This window comes from Oncorhynchus mykiss, chromosome 27 (assembly GCF_057628025.1).
Source record: "Oncorhynchus mykiss isolate SJ-2025 chromosome 27, ASM5762802v1, whole genome shotgun sequence".
In the NCBI taxonomy this organism is placed as follows: Eukaryota; Metazoa; Chordata; class Actinopteri; order Salmoniformes; family Salmonidae; genus Oncorhynchus; species Oncorhynchus mykiss.
In genome coordinates, this window is record NC_143048.1 from 5315889 (window position 1) to 5332227 (window position 16339).

At 43.3% G+C, this 16339-nt stretch overlaps 2 protein-coding genes across 2 annotated transcripts in view; one reads left to right on the forward strand and one right to left on the reverse strand.

Annotated features, from left to right (window-relative positions):
* si:dkey-103g5.4 (uncharacterized) overlaps window positions 1-6190 on the forward strand; it is a 52320-nt gene extending 46130 nt beyond the window's left edge. Inside the window, exons 30-31 of the mRNA XM_036965312.2 lie at window positions 4588-4749; window positions 4993-6190. Coding sequence (XP_036821207.2) covers window positions 4588-4749; window positions 4993-5136 — 306 coding nt within the window. The 3' untranslated portion in view covers window positions 5137-6190. The remainder of the gene's footprint in view (window positions 1-4587; window positions 4750-4992) is intronic.
* LOC149971203 (interferon-induced transmembrane protein 3-like) lies at window positions 6190-6976 on the reverse strand. The gene is made up of 2 exons (XM_090224246.1): window positions 6774-6976; window positions 6190-6600 (listed from the first exon to the last, which is right to left on the reverse strand). Exons 1-2 carry the CDS (start codon window positions 6885-6887, stop codon window positions 6457-6459), a joined length of 258 nt encoding a protein of 85 aa, XP_090080372.1. The 5' UTR covers window positions 6888-6976; the 3' UTR covers window positions 6190-6456.
* Between the last annotated feature and the right edge of the window lie 9363 nt (window positions 6977-16339).

The following is a 16339-nucleotide window of genomic DNA, read 5'->3' on the forward strand; positions in this document are numbered from 1 at the left end:
TCTGTCAAGTTGGTTGTTGACCATTGCTAGATAGCCATTTTCAAGTCTTGCCAAAGTGGATGTAATTCAAAACTGTAACTAAGCCACTCAGGAACATTCAACGTCGTCTTGGTAAGCAGCTCCAATGTAGATTTGGCCTCGTATTTTATGTTATTGTCCTGCTGAAAGGTGAATTTGTCTCCCAGTGTAAGTTGGAAAGTAAACTGAACCAAGTTGTCCTTGTTCTTATCTCTATTACGCTTCTTTTTATCCCCAAAAAACTCCATAGTCCTTGTCGATGACCAGCATACGCATAACATGATGCAGCCATCTCTATTCTTGATAGTATGAATAATGGTACTCAGGGATGTGTTGTGTTGGATTTGCCCCAAAGATAATGCTTTGTATTCAGGAAATCTTTTTGCAGGTTTACTTTAGTGCGTTATTACAAACAGGATGCATGTTTTGGAATGTTTTCATTCTGTACAGGCTTCCTTGCGAAATGAAGTGCCATTTAGGTTAGTATTGTGGAGTAACTACAATGTTGTTGATCCATCCTCAGTTTTCCCATGTCACAGCCATTTTTTTTAAAGTCACCATTGGCCTCATGGTGAAATCCCCTTCCTCTCCAGCAACTGAGTTACGAAGGACACCTGTATCGTTGTAGTGACTGGGTGTATTGATACACCATCCAAAGTGTCATTATTTTATCAATAGGTGTCCTTCTTTACAAGGCATTGGAAAACCTCCCTGCTCTTTGTGGTTGAATCTGTGTTGGAAAATCACTGCTCGACTGAGGGACCTTACAGATCATTTTATTTGTGAGGTACAGAGATGAGGTAGTCGTTCAAAAGGCACTATTATTGCACACAGTGTAAGTCCATGAAACTTATTATGTGACTTGTTAAGCAAACTTCTTCGGGCTAGAGGGCAGTATTTTCACGTCCAGATGAAAAGCGTGCCCAGAGTAAACTGCCTGTTGCTCAGGCCCAGAAGCTAGGATATGCATATGCATGGTAGTATTGGATAGAAAACATGCAAAAGTTTCTGAAACTGTTAAAATAATGTCTGTGAGTATAACAGAACTGATTTCCCAGGCAAAACCCCGAGCACAATCCATCCAGGGAAATTTTATTTTGAGGTCATTGTGTTTTCCAATGGATTTCTATGGGAAACCTGATTTATTAGGGCCCAGATTGCAGTTCCTATGGCTTCCACTAGATGTCAACAGTCTAGAAATTGTTCGATGTTTTTCTTTTGAGAAATGAAGAAGTAGTCCTATTCTTTCCATGTGTCACTCAGATGGACTCAAGTCTTTTGGTGCTCGTGAACAGGAGCGCGCTCCTCGTTATTTTTCTCCGGTATTGGAAACAGTTTATTCTGTCTTAAATCTTATCGATTATTTACATTTTAGGGTACCTGAGGTTGGATAAGAAACGTTGTTTGAAATGTTTGGACCAAGTTTACAGGTAACTTATTAGATACTTTGTAGTCATGTTGGGTGAGTTGGAACCGGTGTAATTCTGAATCAAATGCGCCAAATAAATGTACATTAAATATATATATAGATATAAAGAAGGAATTTATTGAACAAAATGACCATTCATTGTGTCAATGAGACATTTGGGATTGCAAAAAGATGAAGATCTTCAAAGGTAAGGTATTTATTATTTCGCTATTTCTGACTTTCATGTTGCACCTGCCTGGTTGAACAATGGTTTTCATGTTTTTGTATGTGGGGCGCTGTCCTCAGATAATCGCATGGTGTGCTTTCGCCGTAAAGCCTTTTTGAAATCTGACACAGCGGCTGGATTAACAAGAAGTTAAGCTTTATTTTGTATTACACTTGTATTTATATGAATGTTAAATATTTATATTTCTGTAGTTTGAATTTGGCGTTCTGCAATTTCACCGGATGTTGTCAAATCTATCCCGCTAACGGGATTTGAGCGCTAAGAGGTTTTAAGCAAATTGTTACTCCTGAACTTATTTAGGCTTGTGTCTTTACTATAATTAATGCAATGATGATTATTTTATCATATCAATTAACCATGTGTAATTATTACAATGATTAAATTCATCCTGTAACAATTAACTCATTAGCAATCTTGGGGCATCATGGAAAAAGCTCATTTAACTAGTTACCGTTTTCCGAATGAACTCTTAAAGATATAAAGTTCTCTTATATTTCAGTCATCAAACAGTCATTAATGAATTGTTACCTTCTATCATAAATGATGACTCAGCGATATACAAATTGGCTTAATTATTTATTTACTAACTAACAAAATAATCACACAGAATTACACAAACAGGATAGCTTACACATTGATTACTACACAATGCAATGAAAAGTCCCTAGTGGACTAACCCGATATGATGGCTTGATGGACAATGGATAAGGGTGTGGATAAAGAGCGGGAAAGACAGTGGGGGAGACAGAGTGGGCTTATTGTACATACATGTGAAAATACGCCCAGCGTAAATATGGATATTTAGCACCCAAACAACTGCTCATTCGGATTTTGAAATGCAACAGATATTTACGCTTGTATGTCTTTGTTTTCTTTCTGTTGAAATCGGCGGTCTGTCTGGAGAGTAATTCGACAGAAGTCTCAAAGTCTTTCGTAGTTTGTTCAGCGGGCTCTGTTCGTTAGAATAGAGTGGTGAGAGCAAATGGTTCTTTGTCTCTCGTTTTCGGTCGAGTTTACTAGACTAGTTTACATGCACAGCTGCAGACTGTTAATGTGTAGCCTTGTAGTGTTCTTAATCATTTCAAAGTGTACAGCTGGCGCTGCACATAACTGGTCTGTATTTAAATTGCCAACCATTTCAACATGTAGCCACAGCTCCATGCTTTCTGGTCTAATGTGAATTTGGTCACGGTTATGCATCCTGGAAAAAGGGGCGTTCCATGACGCTGACATTAATGTCCGTGCTCACGTGGGTGTGGTCACTGACTGACTGGTTAAGACTTCAAATGAAAAACAATTATCTCATTTAGAAGGCTAACATCACAACCGTGATCTGTACTTCTCCACAACTTTGTCCCTGACCTGTTTGGAGAGGTGTTTGATTTTGAGATAATGAAGGATTGTTCTACTCCAAAGCTATCTCTAGTAAAACACATTCTTGTCTATGTAATACAGTCTTGAACTCATTTCTCAGCTCAAGCCATCTCCAGTGACCATACGCCCTGATTAGCTGCAGGGATCTAGAGTGGAGCCCATGAAAACACAGAATAAACAGAACAAATATGTCCTGTTTGTTAAGTATTCATTGCTAACTATTAACATAAACAAACCAGGTAAATAAGTATTTTCTATCACAACACGTAGACTACATATCAATGCATACACACAAACTATCTAGGTCAAATAGGGGAGAGGCGTTGTGCTGCGAGGTGTTGCTTTATCTGTTATTTGAAACCAGGTATGCTGTTTATTTGAGCAATATGAGATGATTATTAATTTTCATCCAACTTGGCCCACCGGTGTAACTGCTAAACTGCCGACTGTACACTGTACTGCATGATTGCAACAGGTTTACTTGCATTAGTTCTAGTAGTTAGCTATGTTGACAATGATGTTAATATGGTGACAACGATGTGGGATGTGTGTAGCGGTTAGCGATTATGACATGAAGGTTTGGCTTCGAAAGGTTTTTTCACTTGGCCACAGAAAGCTGATGTGTTGTACACTGAAGTTCACAAGCGAAGGGGAAAAAGTGAAAGGAGGGGAGCATGTAGATGCAAGAAGGAATACGAACCGCATTATCCCTTTATTGTTGTATGTGGCTGCTATGAAAGTGAAATGTGTTTGCATGTGATTAAGGGTGTATTCATTCCACCGATTCTGTTGAAAAACGTTTCTTAAACGGAAGCAAACGGGGAAAAAAACAGGGATAGAAAAATACCTACATTTGTCCAATAGAAACTCTTGTTTGCAACTGTTGGACTAATAATTACACCCTAGATCCCCTACTGTAGATGGAGGCAAGAGTGTGCAATGCGGTATTGAATGTGTCAATGTCTGTCACCTTGATTACTCAAATTTATCTCGGCCTGTGCACCTACGTTGTAAACTTAAAATTTTAGGCTGGGTTGTAAGCAACCTCATGATGGGAATAGGGAACATTTGAGTATCATGTAGTAGCCTAAACTTATTGATGTTACATTGAGCTCTGTGAATGGAATATGAATGACAGTCATCCAATATGCTGTAATAGAACAGAACTTGCTCATAAAAAAAAGAAGAATCGTCCTCCCTCATCTTAAACAACACCGACCGCCACAGGAGCACGCCAATTCCTCATTCAATTATAACAAGGCTTCTGATATGTTATGATCATTATAAGGTTATCATAAGACATTATAAAGGGATCCTAAACACTCAAGACAATTAGATTTATCATAGTTTCATAATGCTCTATGACTGCATCTATAAGGTCCCACAGTATGAATATGTTTACAAGGATATCTAAGTCTTCATAAGAAGGTGCGTCAAGTAAAGTGATACCAGACGTTATAATACTTTTTTAAAGACTAATTTGTGCGTATAAGAAGTTATAAAGCATTACATGTACTATGTTACTGTTTTTCTTTCTTAGCTGCTGCAAGCATGTCTGGGTGAGCTATTCGAGGCCCGACTAGGGAGTTCCTCAATGGGTATGGAATGTGCTGCTCCAGAGAGCTCCATGCCATGGGACTCCCACCCCACCTCCCTGCTGGAGGGGCTTCAGAGGCCCAGTCGGGGGCTCCTTTCACAGGAAGTACGTTCTTCCTCTCCGGGGAATCGACATTAGCATAATGTCTGGCATTTTACCTCAACGATTATGATAGCTAGAAACAATAAATAAACCATCTATTTTGGTCTTTCCAAATAAAGTGATACCGAGTTAATTTCTAAAGCATTCCACACAATGGTGATGGAAAACAACTGTGTTTAGCCACAGTCAGGGAATCTTTGGCAATTATCATGTTCCATTCCTGTTTCGTGTCTGTTTCTTGAGCAGGAGGTGGAGGGACTCCTGCAGAAGCACAGGGAGGATTTGGTGTTCCTCCATGTTGAAAGGCTGTTGAGAAAGAAGAGCTTGGGGCTCCGAACCATGGAAGTGCGTCACAAAGCCCAGGAGGAAAATACTGATCAAGCTCAGTGATTCTCAACCAGGGGGGCATATGACATGATTTAGGGGTCCCTGGATTTTGGGAAAGCATTTTAGTAAGCGTCGGAACGGAAAATGTTGAGAGCCCCTCACATACAGTACTTTTTAGAATTCATGATGGCTGATCTGCTTGGGAAATACACAGTTGTGTATGGACTGGCAACTGATGTGTATGGACTGGCAACTGATGTGTATGGACTGGCAACTGATGAAAGACCAAAACGTTCTCCTTGGGAGTGTGACGGAGAGGTCCTTCATGCACACACACACCTATCCTTTTAGAATCTGTATACAACCTGACCACGACGTCACAAAATACCTCAGGCTGACATCACTGCAACCAGGTTTGCCCACTGGGACTAGAATGCTGGGAGGGTGGCGCAGGAGGTGTCCCTCATACATGTGTGTTGAGATTATTTTTAGGATCATCAGTTGCTGTTGTCAGTTACAGGCACAATCTGTGATGTTTCCTGCTGTTCAATGGTCATGTCAATGAATACCCATTGGTTCTTGATGAATATAACTTTATAAATGCCTTACGGATTTAGTGCAACTGCATTACTCTATCATAATCAAAAATATAGGTTGCAATGCTCCATGTTTTTGCTTTTTTTTGTCATCTTACTTTTTGTTAACAATAATTGTATAATTGAAAGAAATATGTATGTTTAAAACTATCATATCAATATTTTTGATAACCCTTGTATCCCATAGCTGAGTGTATGAATTTGACAGTGGTTGCATTTCTTCAGTTCCACCTCCCTGCTTAAATGGCGGCTGCTGCTGTTGGGCTGAAACATTGTGGTGTTAAAATCTAGATTGTAGTAGAGGTTTTGAGTTTTAGAACATTGGTATACACAGTATTGACACAGGACACAGTAGGAGGACAGATAAGTCTTAAAACCTTTTCAAAAATCCAAGACTGATTTATACACTTTTTGCAATGATCAGTCTGTACTTTTGATGTAAACTGTTATGCCTGTATTGCTTGTATCAACATTTCTATGTCTCAAATGTGCTTGGAAATGAATAAACAAAGACCATGAATTATGGCTGATTCGTGTGTTTATTATTACATTTGACAGTCAGGAAGCTTCATGTATTTTCTCAAACCAGCAACTGCAACATGCAGTTGTCTCTGAGTATGGAGCGCAAGAGCTGGTCAGTTAATGGCTTTCAGGGCGTTTGTTTACACTGGGTCTCAGTTAGAGCACAGCTTGTCCTCATCAGGGTAGATCTGGGCTGGTGTGTTGCATGAAGGCATAAAAAGGAATGCAAAGGGCAAAAGATGGTACAAAAACATTTCCTCCTTTTTCACTCGCGACTAGTGAGTTTCAGTGCAACAACAATGATGAGCAACACAATGCCAACAACAAATCCAACGATGTTAAGGATCTTGGCCATCCTGGATGCCTCTGCAGCCGCTGTTGCCTCTCCAACTGCGTTTGCATTATCCGCCTTCAAACACACAATGGGGGATAATCAATGCATCATCCCACTTTCACTTAGATAACCACAGAATCCACCTCAAAAAATCAGACAAGCTATTCAATAGTTAATCAGCAGATGCGTTTGTAAATACCTTTAGACTTCTTGAATAATTGATTGAGTCTGAATTTTGGATATCTTACCCTGCATGAGCAAACTATTGCCGCAATTCCAATTGGGAGACAGCAGCATAAAGTGTTGAAAATGGACCATCCCAGGTAGGATGGCACTGTGGTGCGGGCTTGGGTCCCTTCCATTGTCTCTGTTTTTATGTAGTTGGACGTACTATAGTGAACCAAGTTGGAGCTGGTCAGTGCCTGTCCCAAATAAGTGATGGGGGTTGGGGAGCAACAGACCTTTATTGAGAGGGTGTGGACTGTGGGATGTGGGATGTGGACTAAGAAAGAGGTGTGTCATCTTGGCGAATGTGAAAAACAAAGGGCAAAGTAATGATGCTCATTTCCTTTGCAATAGGGAAGGACCAAGGGACTAGTGCTGAGTTATGATTGGGAGGAGAGACTAGTAGGAAGTGACAGCCTCCAGTTACAAGATCCTAGCTAGTGAAAGTGGTTTCCAAGTAACATTTGAGATACTTTTTATACTAGGCATAACACTAATTTTTTAAATGATTGGTACTATAATAAAATAGCAATCAATCCATAAAGAAAGGTTATTATTAAAAACAATCATTTAATTTGTAGTGTTGGTTTGATAACAATGTTTTAGGTCTTCTTATAAACTGCTTATAATCATTACTAAAAATAAACAAATTAATTTGATAACACTTCCTATGAATATTCTCTTCATAATGCATAACACATCCTGAGTAGTCCGTTCAAAATATTTCTCATCACAGGATTTCCAATAAAAATGACTTGATCTGAAATCAACCCTCTATAACAGGAGGTGTAAACCACCACTATAGGTGGTTTACACTACATGACCAAAGGTATGTGGACACCTGCTCATCCATTCAGCCACAAGAGCATTCGTGAGGTTTGGCACTGATATTGTCCGATTATGCCTGGCTTGCAGTCGGTGTTCCAATTCATCCCAAAGGTGTTCGATGGAGTTGAGGTCAGGGCTCTGTGCAGGCCAGTCAAGTTCTTCCACACCGTTCTAGACAAACCATTTCTGTATGGACCTCGCTTTGTGCATGGGGACAATGTCATGGTGAAACAGAAAAGGTCCTTCCCTAAACTGTTGCCGCAAAGTTAAAAGCACAGAATCGTCTAGAATGTAATTATATGTTGTAGTGTTAACATTTCCCTTCACTGGAACTAAGGGGCCTAGCCCGAACCATGAAAAACAGCCCCAGACCATTATTCCTCTTCCACCAAACTTTACAGTTGGCTCTATGCATTCAGGCAGGTAGCTTTCTCCTGGCATCCGCCAAAACCAGATTCGGTCATGGAAACCCATTTCACGAAGCTCCCAACGAACAGTTCTTGTGCTAATGTTGCTTCCAGAGGCCGTTTGGAACTCGGTAGTGAGTGTTGCAACCGTGGACAGAAGATTTTACAAGTTACACGCTTTAGCACTCTGCAGTCCCATTCTGTGAGCTTGTGTGGCCTACCATTTCGCGGCTGAGCCATTGTTGCTCCTAGACGTTTCCACTTCATAATAACAGCACTTACATTTGACCGGGGCAGCTCTAGCAGGGCAGAACTTTGAGGAAATGACTTGTTGGAAAGGTAGCATCCTATGACGGTGTCACAATGAAAGTCACTGAGCTCTTCGTTAAGGCTATTCTACTGTCAATGTTTGTCTATGGAGATTTCATGGCTTTGTGCTTGATTTTATATACCTATCAGTAACGGGTGTGGCTGAAATAGCCAAATCCAGTAATTTGGAGGGGTGTCCACATACATTTGTGTATATAGTATAAGTATTTAGCAATCATAATAAGTGTATGGTAACAGCAGCTGTGATGTGTGTATAACATGAACGGATATGTGTGTTTGTGGGTGTGTGTGTATGTGTGTGAGTGCATGTGGGTCTTTCTATAAATAATGTGGCCAATGTGTGACATTGGGATCAACATTTCAAAATGGCTTGAAACAACAGCAAAAAAGAAAAAATTTCATGCAATTCCACATGTGTCCTTAGAGGAATATATGCAAATTGGCCCATAACTCCACCTATACAACAACATAGTCCTAGGACTATATTCAAGTCAGCCTATTCCAGTAATTGAATTTCTAATTTTGTATATATATTTTCTATCTATTCATTTTTCTCCTTTTTCTCCACAATTTTGTGGTATCCAATTGGTAGTGACAGTCTTGTCTCATCGCTGCAACTCCCATATGGACTCGGGAGAGGCGAAGGTCGAGAGCCGTGCATCCTCCGAAACACAACCCAACCAAGCCGCACAGCTTCTTGACACAATGCCCACTTAACCGCATCAATGTTATGTAGGAAACACCGTACACCTGGCGACCGTGTCAGCGTGCATTGCACCCGGCCAGCCACAGGAGTCACTAGTGCACGATGGGACAAGGACATCCCTGCCGGCCAAACCCTCCCCTAACCCGGACGACACTGGGCCAATTGTGCTATCTATCTATTTATTTTTCTCCTTTTTCTCCACAATTTTGTGGTATCCAATTGGTAGTGACAGTCTTGTCTCATCGCTGCAACTCCCATATGGACTCGGGAGAGGCGAAGGTCGAGAGCTGTGCATCCTCCGAAACACAACCCAACCAAGCCGCACAGCTTCTTGACACAATGCCCACTTAACCGCACCAATGTTATGTAGGAAACACCGTACACCTGGCGACCGTGTTAGCGTGCGTTGCACCCGGCCAGCCACAGGAGTCACTAGTGCACGATGGGACAAGGACACCCCTGCCGGCCAAACCCTCCCCTAACCCGGACGACACTGGGCCAATTGTGCTCTGCCCCATGGGTCTCCCAGTCGTGGCCGGCTGCGACTGGACTCGAACCCAGAATCTCTAGTGGCACAGCTAGACCACTGCGCCACTCGGGAGTCCGCAGGACCTCCAAATTTAAGTTCAAGTAGTCTAGCCTCTCTGGGGTTTGCGTCCCACCTCGACAACGTCCAGTGAAATTGCAGGGCGCCAAATTCATTCAACTCATAATTAAAATTCCTCAAACATACAAGTATTATAAACCATTTTAAAGATATACTTCTTGTTAATCCAACCACAGTGTCCGATTTCAAAAAGGCTTTACGGCGAAAGCACACCATGCGATTATGTTAGGACAGTACCTAGCCACAAAAAACCATACAGACATTTTCCAGCCAAGGAGAGGGCTCACAAAAGTCAGAAATAACGATTAAATTAATCACTAACCTTTGATGATCTTCATCTGGTGGCACTCCCAGGACTCCATGTTACACAATAAATGTTTGTTTTGTTCAATAAAGTCCCTCTTTATGTCCAAAAACCTCAGTTTAAATTGGCGCGTTATGTTCAGTAACGCATTGTCTCAAATAACATCGGTGAAATTGCAGAGAGCCAAATCAAATTACAGAAATACATATCATAAACATTGATGAAAGATACAAGTGTTATTCATAAGATTAAAGATACACTTCTTGTTAATCCAGCCGCTGTGTCAGATTTCAAAAAGGCTTTACGGCGAAAGCAAACCATATTATTATCTGGGGATAGCACCCCATCAAAAAACACAGCATCCCGCCTGGCACGATACAAAATTCAGAAATAACGATATAATTCATGCCTTACCTTTGAAGATCTTCTTTTGTTGGCACTCCAATATGTCCCATAAACATCACAAATGGTCCTTTTATTTGATTAATTCCGTCGTTATACCTCCAAAATGTCCATTTATTTAGTTTGTTTGAAAAAACACTGGTTCCAACTCACGCAACATGACTACAAAATATCTCATAAGTTAGCTGTAATCTTTGTCCAAACATTTCAAACAACTTTCCTAATACAACAATTTTTTTAACGTAAATAATCGCTAAAATTTAAGACGGGATAAACTGCGTTCAATAGGGGATAAAAACGAAGTGTAGCGAGCTTTCAGGTCACGCGCCTCAACCACAACAGTACACTTCACTCGATCCTCGTTCTGAACTGCCTTACTTCTTCATTTCTCAAAGGAAAAACATCAACCAATTTCTAAAGACTGGTGACATCCAGTGGAAGCGATAGGAACTGCAAGCAAGTGCCTTAGAAATCTAGATTCCCATTGAAAACCGATTGAAAAGAGTGACCTAAAAAAAACATGTCCTGGTTGGTTTGTCCTCGGGGTTTTGCCTGCCAAATAAGTTATGTTATACTCACAGAAATCATCCAAACAGTTTTAGAAACGTCAGAGTGTTTTCTATCCAAATCTACTAATAATATGCATATCCAAGCTTCTGGGCCTGAGTAGCAGGCAGTTTACTTTGGACACACTTTTCATCCGGATTTGAAAATACCGCCCCTAGCCTGGAGAGGCTAGTCTACTTCAAGCCCAAGAACACTCAAGAACACGTTCTCCACATCCGACAAGTCCTCCAGTGTCACCTGGAGAACCAGCTGTTTGACAAAGCCGAAAAATTATAGTTCCATCGCCTCACCATCTCCTTCCTTGGACACATCATTGCTGCTGGGAATGTGTCCAAGGAAGGAGATGGTGGAGCGATGGAACTCGCATTTTCCGGATGTAGATGAAGATCATCAAAGGTTAGTGAAAAGATGGATCCGGGAAATGTGAGAGCGGTGGTGGATTGGCCTCAACCCACATCCAGAATGAAGCTGCAACATTTCTTAAGATTTGCCCATTTCTATCGCCGTTTTATCCAGAGTTACAGCACCCTGGCTTCCCCCCTGCCAGCACTCACCTCTCCCAAGGTCTCATTCATATGGTCCCCAGCTGCTGACCGGGCATTCTTGGACCTTAAGCACCGCTTCCGGACCCGTCCCATCAGTTCATGGTGGAGGTAGACGCTTTGGATGTCGGAGTGGGGGCCGTCCTGTCCCAGCGTTCTGCCCTGGACCTTAAGCTGCATCTCTGCGCCTTCTTCTCCCATCGCCTTAATTATGATGTGGAATTATGATGTGGGGAATCGAGAACTACTGGCGGTGAAGATGGTCTTGGAGGAGTTGAGACACTGGTTAGAGGGGGCGGAACTTCCATTCATAGTGTGGACGGATCACAAGAACCTGGAATATCTCCTCACCTCCAATCATCTCAACTCCAGGTAAGCTTGATGGGCCCTGTTGTTCAACCGGTTCAACTTCACCATCTCCTACCGCCCGGGTCTAAGAATGTTAAGCCGTACACACTTTCACGCCGCTATTGCCCCTCTTCTACAACCTCAGACCCCGAAACCATTCTTCCTACCTTGTGCCTAGCGGCTACCCCCGTCTGGGGAATAGAGAACCAGGTCCATGCAAATGCAAATATAATGCAAATATAACTTGTCTGTGTATAGCCGTATATAACATAACTGCTGGGTCTGCCCAAAGAGAGCTCCTGATTGACATGTGTACTATGGTGCATTGAGTTGATTGGAACCTCTCCAGCACGTTAAACAATAAACAATGATTCATTTAAGATTGACTTTGAATGTCCCTGTGTAAGAATTGTGTAAGAATTTCCACAATGGTGGCGCATTTTATGAAGCGTGTCACGACTCCCACCGAAGGTTTGCTCCTCTTCCTGTTCGGGCGGCGCTTGGCGATCGTCGTCACCGGTCTACTAGCTGCCACCGATCCCCTTTCCCTTTTCTGTTGGTATTGTCTTATTGGTTACACCTGTTTCTTGTTCAGGTTTTAGTTGGGCTATTTAAGCCGGTAATGCCCGCCTGCTCTTTGTGAGGGCTTATTTTTTCTCTGTTCATGTTTGTGTTTGTGCGATCTCCTTTGTTTTTCTCCGGACTGTTTGGGTCCTGGTTTTGGGCCGGTTTTGTATTAGCGTCTGGTGTTTTGGCGTGAACATTTTCCCTGCGCCGGAATAAAACATTGTTCTTTACCCTTTGCTTCCTGCGCCTGACTCCGCACCCACTACGCATAGAGTGCGTTACAAAGCGTGAGGGAAATTCCTCTCTGACCAAAAGAGGACGAGGACCCACCCAGACCAGACCCTTACTGTGAGCTGCCCAGTAGGAGACTACTTTGAGGGACGGCAACTGATTTCAGTAAGTACATTTAAATTAATGTATAAAAAGAAAAACTTGATCAAGATGAGTAACAAATAAAAAGGTATCCATAGTCTTATAGAGAGAAGGCAATTCACTAGTTTAATGAGAAAACTAGAGCGAGGGTGTAACATTACTATGTAAAGTCCCGCTGCCAGCTGTCTATAGGCGTTTAGAGGAGATGTCTTTGTGGAATGTGGATGTGAGATATGACATATTAAACTGATTGAAATTTGGCTGATTGAAATTTGGATTACAAATTAATTGAAATTATTACTATTAAGATTGGAATTTGAAATTAGGATAATAAACTGATTGAAGTATGGATAATAAGAGGATTTAAATTGAGCTATTAAGTATTAAGTGAATGAAAGCTGTCAGGGGACTAGCTTATGTGTGAAAGAGGTCAATGAATGCCACAACCAGTTCTGTGTGAGCTGAGTTTTCCAGTTCTGTTTGAGCTTATTAGCAACGTTATCTAGGGGGTCTGTCCAACACCCCCGTTGGATCTACAGGTAAGAGGATAAGATGTCTCAGAAAACAGATACGTAACATGTGTTAGAGGATAACATGTCTCGTTAGTAACGAGGATAACATGTCTTGTTAATGTCAAGGATAACATGTTTCATTGGTAACGAGGATAACATGTCTCTGAGGATAACATGACTTGTGCTTGTCTCCCCCCCTCTCCAGATGTCGCCCATCTTCCCTATTATCCCCTGTGTATATATACCTGTGTTCTCTGTCTATTTGTTGCCAGTTCGTCTTGCTCGTTCAAGCTTACCAGCGTTTTTCCTGTCAGCTCCTATCATTTCCCAGCCTCGCTTAGCTAGTCCTCCCGGTTTTGACCTTTGCTTGTTCTGCCCCTGTACCCGCCCGCCTGACCTCTCTGCCTGATGCTGAGCCTGCCTGCCGCCCTGTACCTTTGCTCCACCTCTGGATTACTAAACTCTACCTGTCCCTGACCCTGAGTCCGCCTGCCATCCTTCCCTGGATTTTTGACCCCTGCCTGCCTTGACCTGTCTTTGCCTAACCCTGTTCCTATAATAAACAGTGTTACTCCGACAGTCTGCATCTGGGTCTTACCTTGATTCCTGATAGTACGAACTGGCCATGACTGACCCAGCAGACTTGGACCAGCTCCGCTATGCCATCTCCTCCCAAGGAGCCACCATTGGTAGGCACAAGGAGTTGTTTCGTGGCATGATGGAGGGGTTCCAGGCCACGGCCAATCGTCACAACCAAGTTTTGGATATTTTGCGGGAGCAAGTCCGTGGGTTGCTTACTAGGCAGCCGACCATGACGGTAACCTCCCAGCCACTCTGTAACCCAGCTGGTAGCAGCGCCGTCACCCCATTTTCCCGGGAACCCCGTTTTCCCTGGAACCCCGTTACGCTGATGTCTGGGAGGGCACTTGCCTGGGCCGCGGCGGTGTGGGAGCAACAATCTGCCATCTGCCTCAGTCTGGAGGTAATCGTGGCAGATGTGAGGAAGGTGTTCGGGAGAGAGGCTCCGGTGTCCGGGAGAGAGGCCGCCCGGAAGTTACTCCAGCTTCGGCAGGACACCCTCATTGTGGCAAACTATGCGTTGGAGTTCACCACGCTAGCAGCGGAGGGTACCTGGTACCCGGAAGTGCTGTTCGACACGTTCCTGCATGGCTTATCGGAGAAGGTAAAGGATGAGCTGGCAGCACGAGAACTACCGACGGATCTCGACTCACTCATTGCTTTAACCATCCGGATTGATGGTTTGACTACCGGAACGTATGAGGGAGAAGAGGTTCGATTGCGGTACCAATCACTCTCTCAGCGATCCCACCTTGCAGCTGATAAACTCAGGAAGTCCCTGGCATCTACATCCCAGAAAGGATCCGTGCTTACCCGAGTCCCTCCAAGAGCCTCCAGAGACTCCCGATTCACCTCTTCCCGAGGCGATGCAGCTCGGTAGGGCTGGGCTGTCTCCAGCCGAACGCGTATGCAGATTTGAGACCCAGAGTTGTCTGTATTGCGGTATTGCCGGACATTTTGTGTCTACTTGTCACTTCAAGAGAGCTAGCTCATTCGTTGGAGTGAGTACACTGGTGGGTCTGAAAGATAATTGTTTTTCTCCCCTTACTCGCCCCCATCTCTATGCCACCCTGCAAGTGATGAGAAAGGGAGGGTCTTAAATTAAAGTGAAAGAACCAACGTGAAGCACTAAGGACTGTTGTTCTAAAATTGGGTTAGATAATATATCAATAATTATAATTATGATTTGTAAAGGTAAGGCTTCCAGAGACAGAGCTGTGCCCTAAAAAAAGGAGGAGAGGCACTAGATTGGACTAACCTTGCAACAATCTCATTCTTACCTAGGTTGGTGTGACACTGTTATAACGTGTTCTCTTTCTCTTCCCTGTGAAATGTTATTAACATGCTGTCAGGTGATCTGTGCCCCTCTGCCTGATAAGATTTCAGAGCTATCTTGTTTTCTTGTCACAACCTGATCAGTTTCACCTGTCCTTGTTATTGTCTCCACCCCCTCCAGGAGTCGCTTGTTATCCCTGGAGTATATATCCCTGTGTTTCCTGTCTCTCTGTGCCAGTTCTTTCCATGTCAACCAGCGTGTTTTCCCTGTGCTCCTGCTTTTTCACTCGTTCATCTGCTATGGCTCGCTCACCTTTGAAGGAATCCGGAAGTTCCCGAACGCAGTGTTTCTGAGAGGATCCGAAGTTAACCGAGCTCCCTCGTGAATCATCAATGACGGGTGAGTTGGATACTCCTGAGCACATGCAATTGGGAAGAGCGAGGTTATCTTTTGGGGAACGCTCACGTAGGCTAAGTTCAAACTATTGTCTGTACTGTGGAGGGGCAGGACATGCCCTGTTAGGAAACCCTTGTCTCTGGTGGGTACAAGTACTCTGTTGAGCCAGATTGGGAGTTCCCTAATTCCCATCACCCGCACACCTTTTTTGTGCTTTTGCTGTGGGGAGAGCAATCTAAGTCTCCCCGAGTGCTCATTGACTCTGGGGCTGATGAAAGTTTTATGGAAGCTACTATTGTTTCTGAGCTTGGGATTCCCACTCAACCTCTCTTGGTTCCCAGGGATGCAAGGGCACTGGACTGCCGCTCAATAGGTAGAGTCACCCATAGTACTGAGCCCGTTCATATACGGGTTTCAGGTAACCACAGTGAGACCATACAGTTCCTCCTCATTGCATCTCCCCATGTTCCGGTTCTCTTGGGATTTTCAACCCAACCCTGTTATTGACTGGACCATGAGCTTCATCCTGGGTTGGAGCCCATTTTGCCATTCCCACTGTCTTCAAGCAGCACAGCCGTCCCCGAGACGTCTTCCTCAGGACGTTAGCAAGGCTTTGGGTGTTTCTGCCATTCCCACTGAATACCATGACCTACTTGAAGTTTTCAGTAAGGCACATGCTACTTCTCTTCCCCTGCACCATCCTTATGATTGTGCCATTGATCTTCTTCCAGGCACCCCACCACCTCGGGGTCGGCTATATTCTCTATCCGGGCTGGACTGGGGCCGTCCATCCATCTGCATCTCCGGCGCAGGGTTTTTCTATGTGGAGAAGAATGACAAGACCAT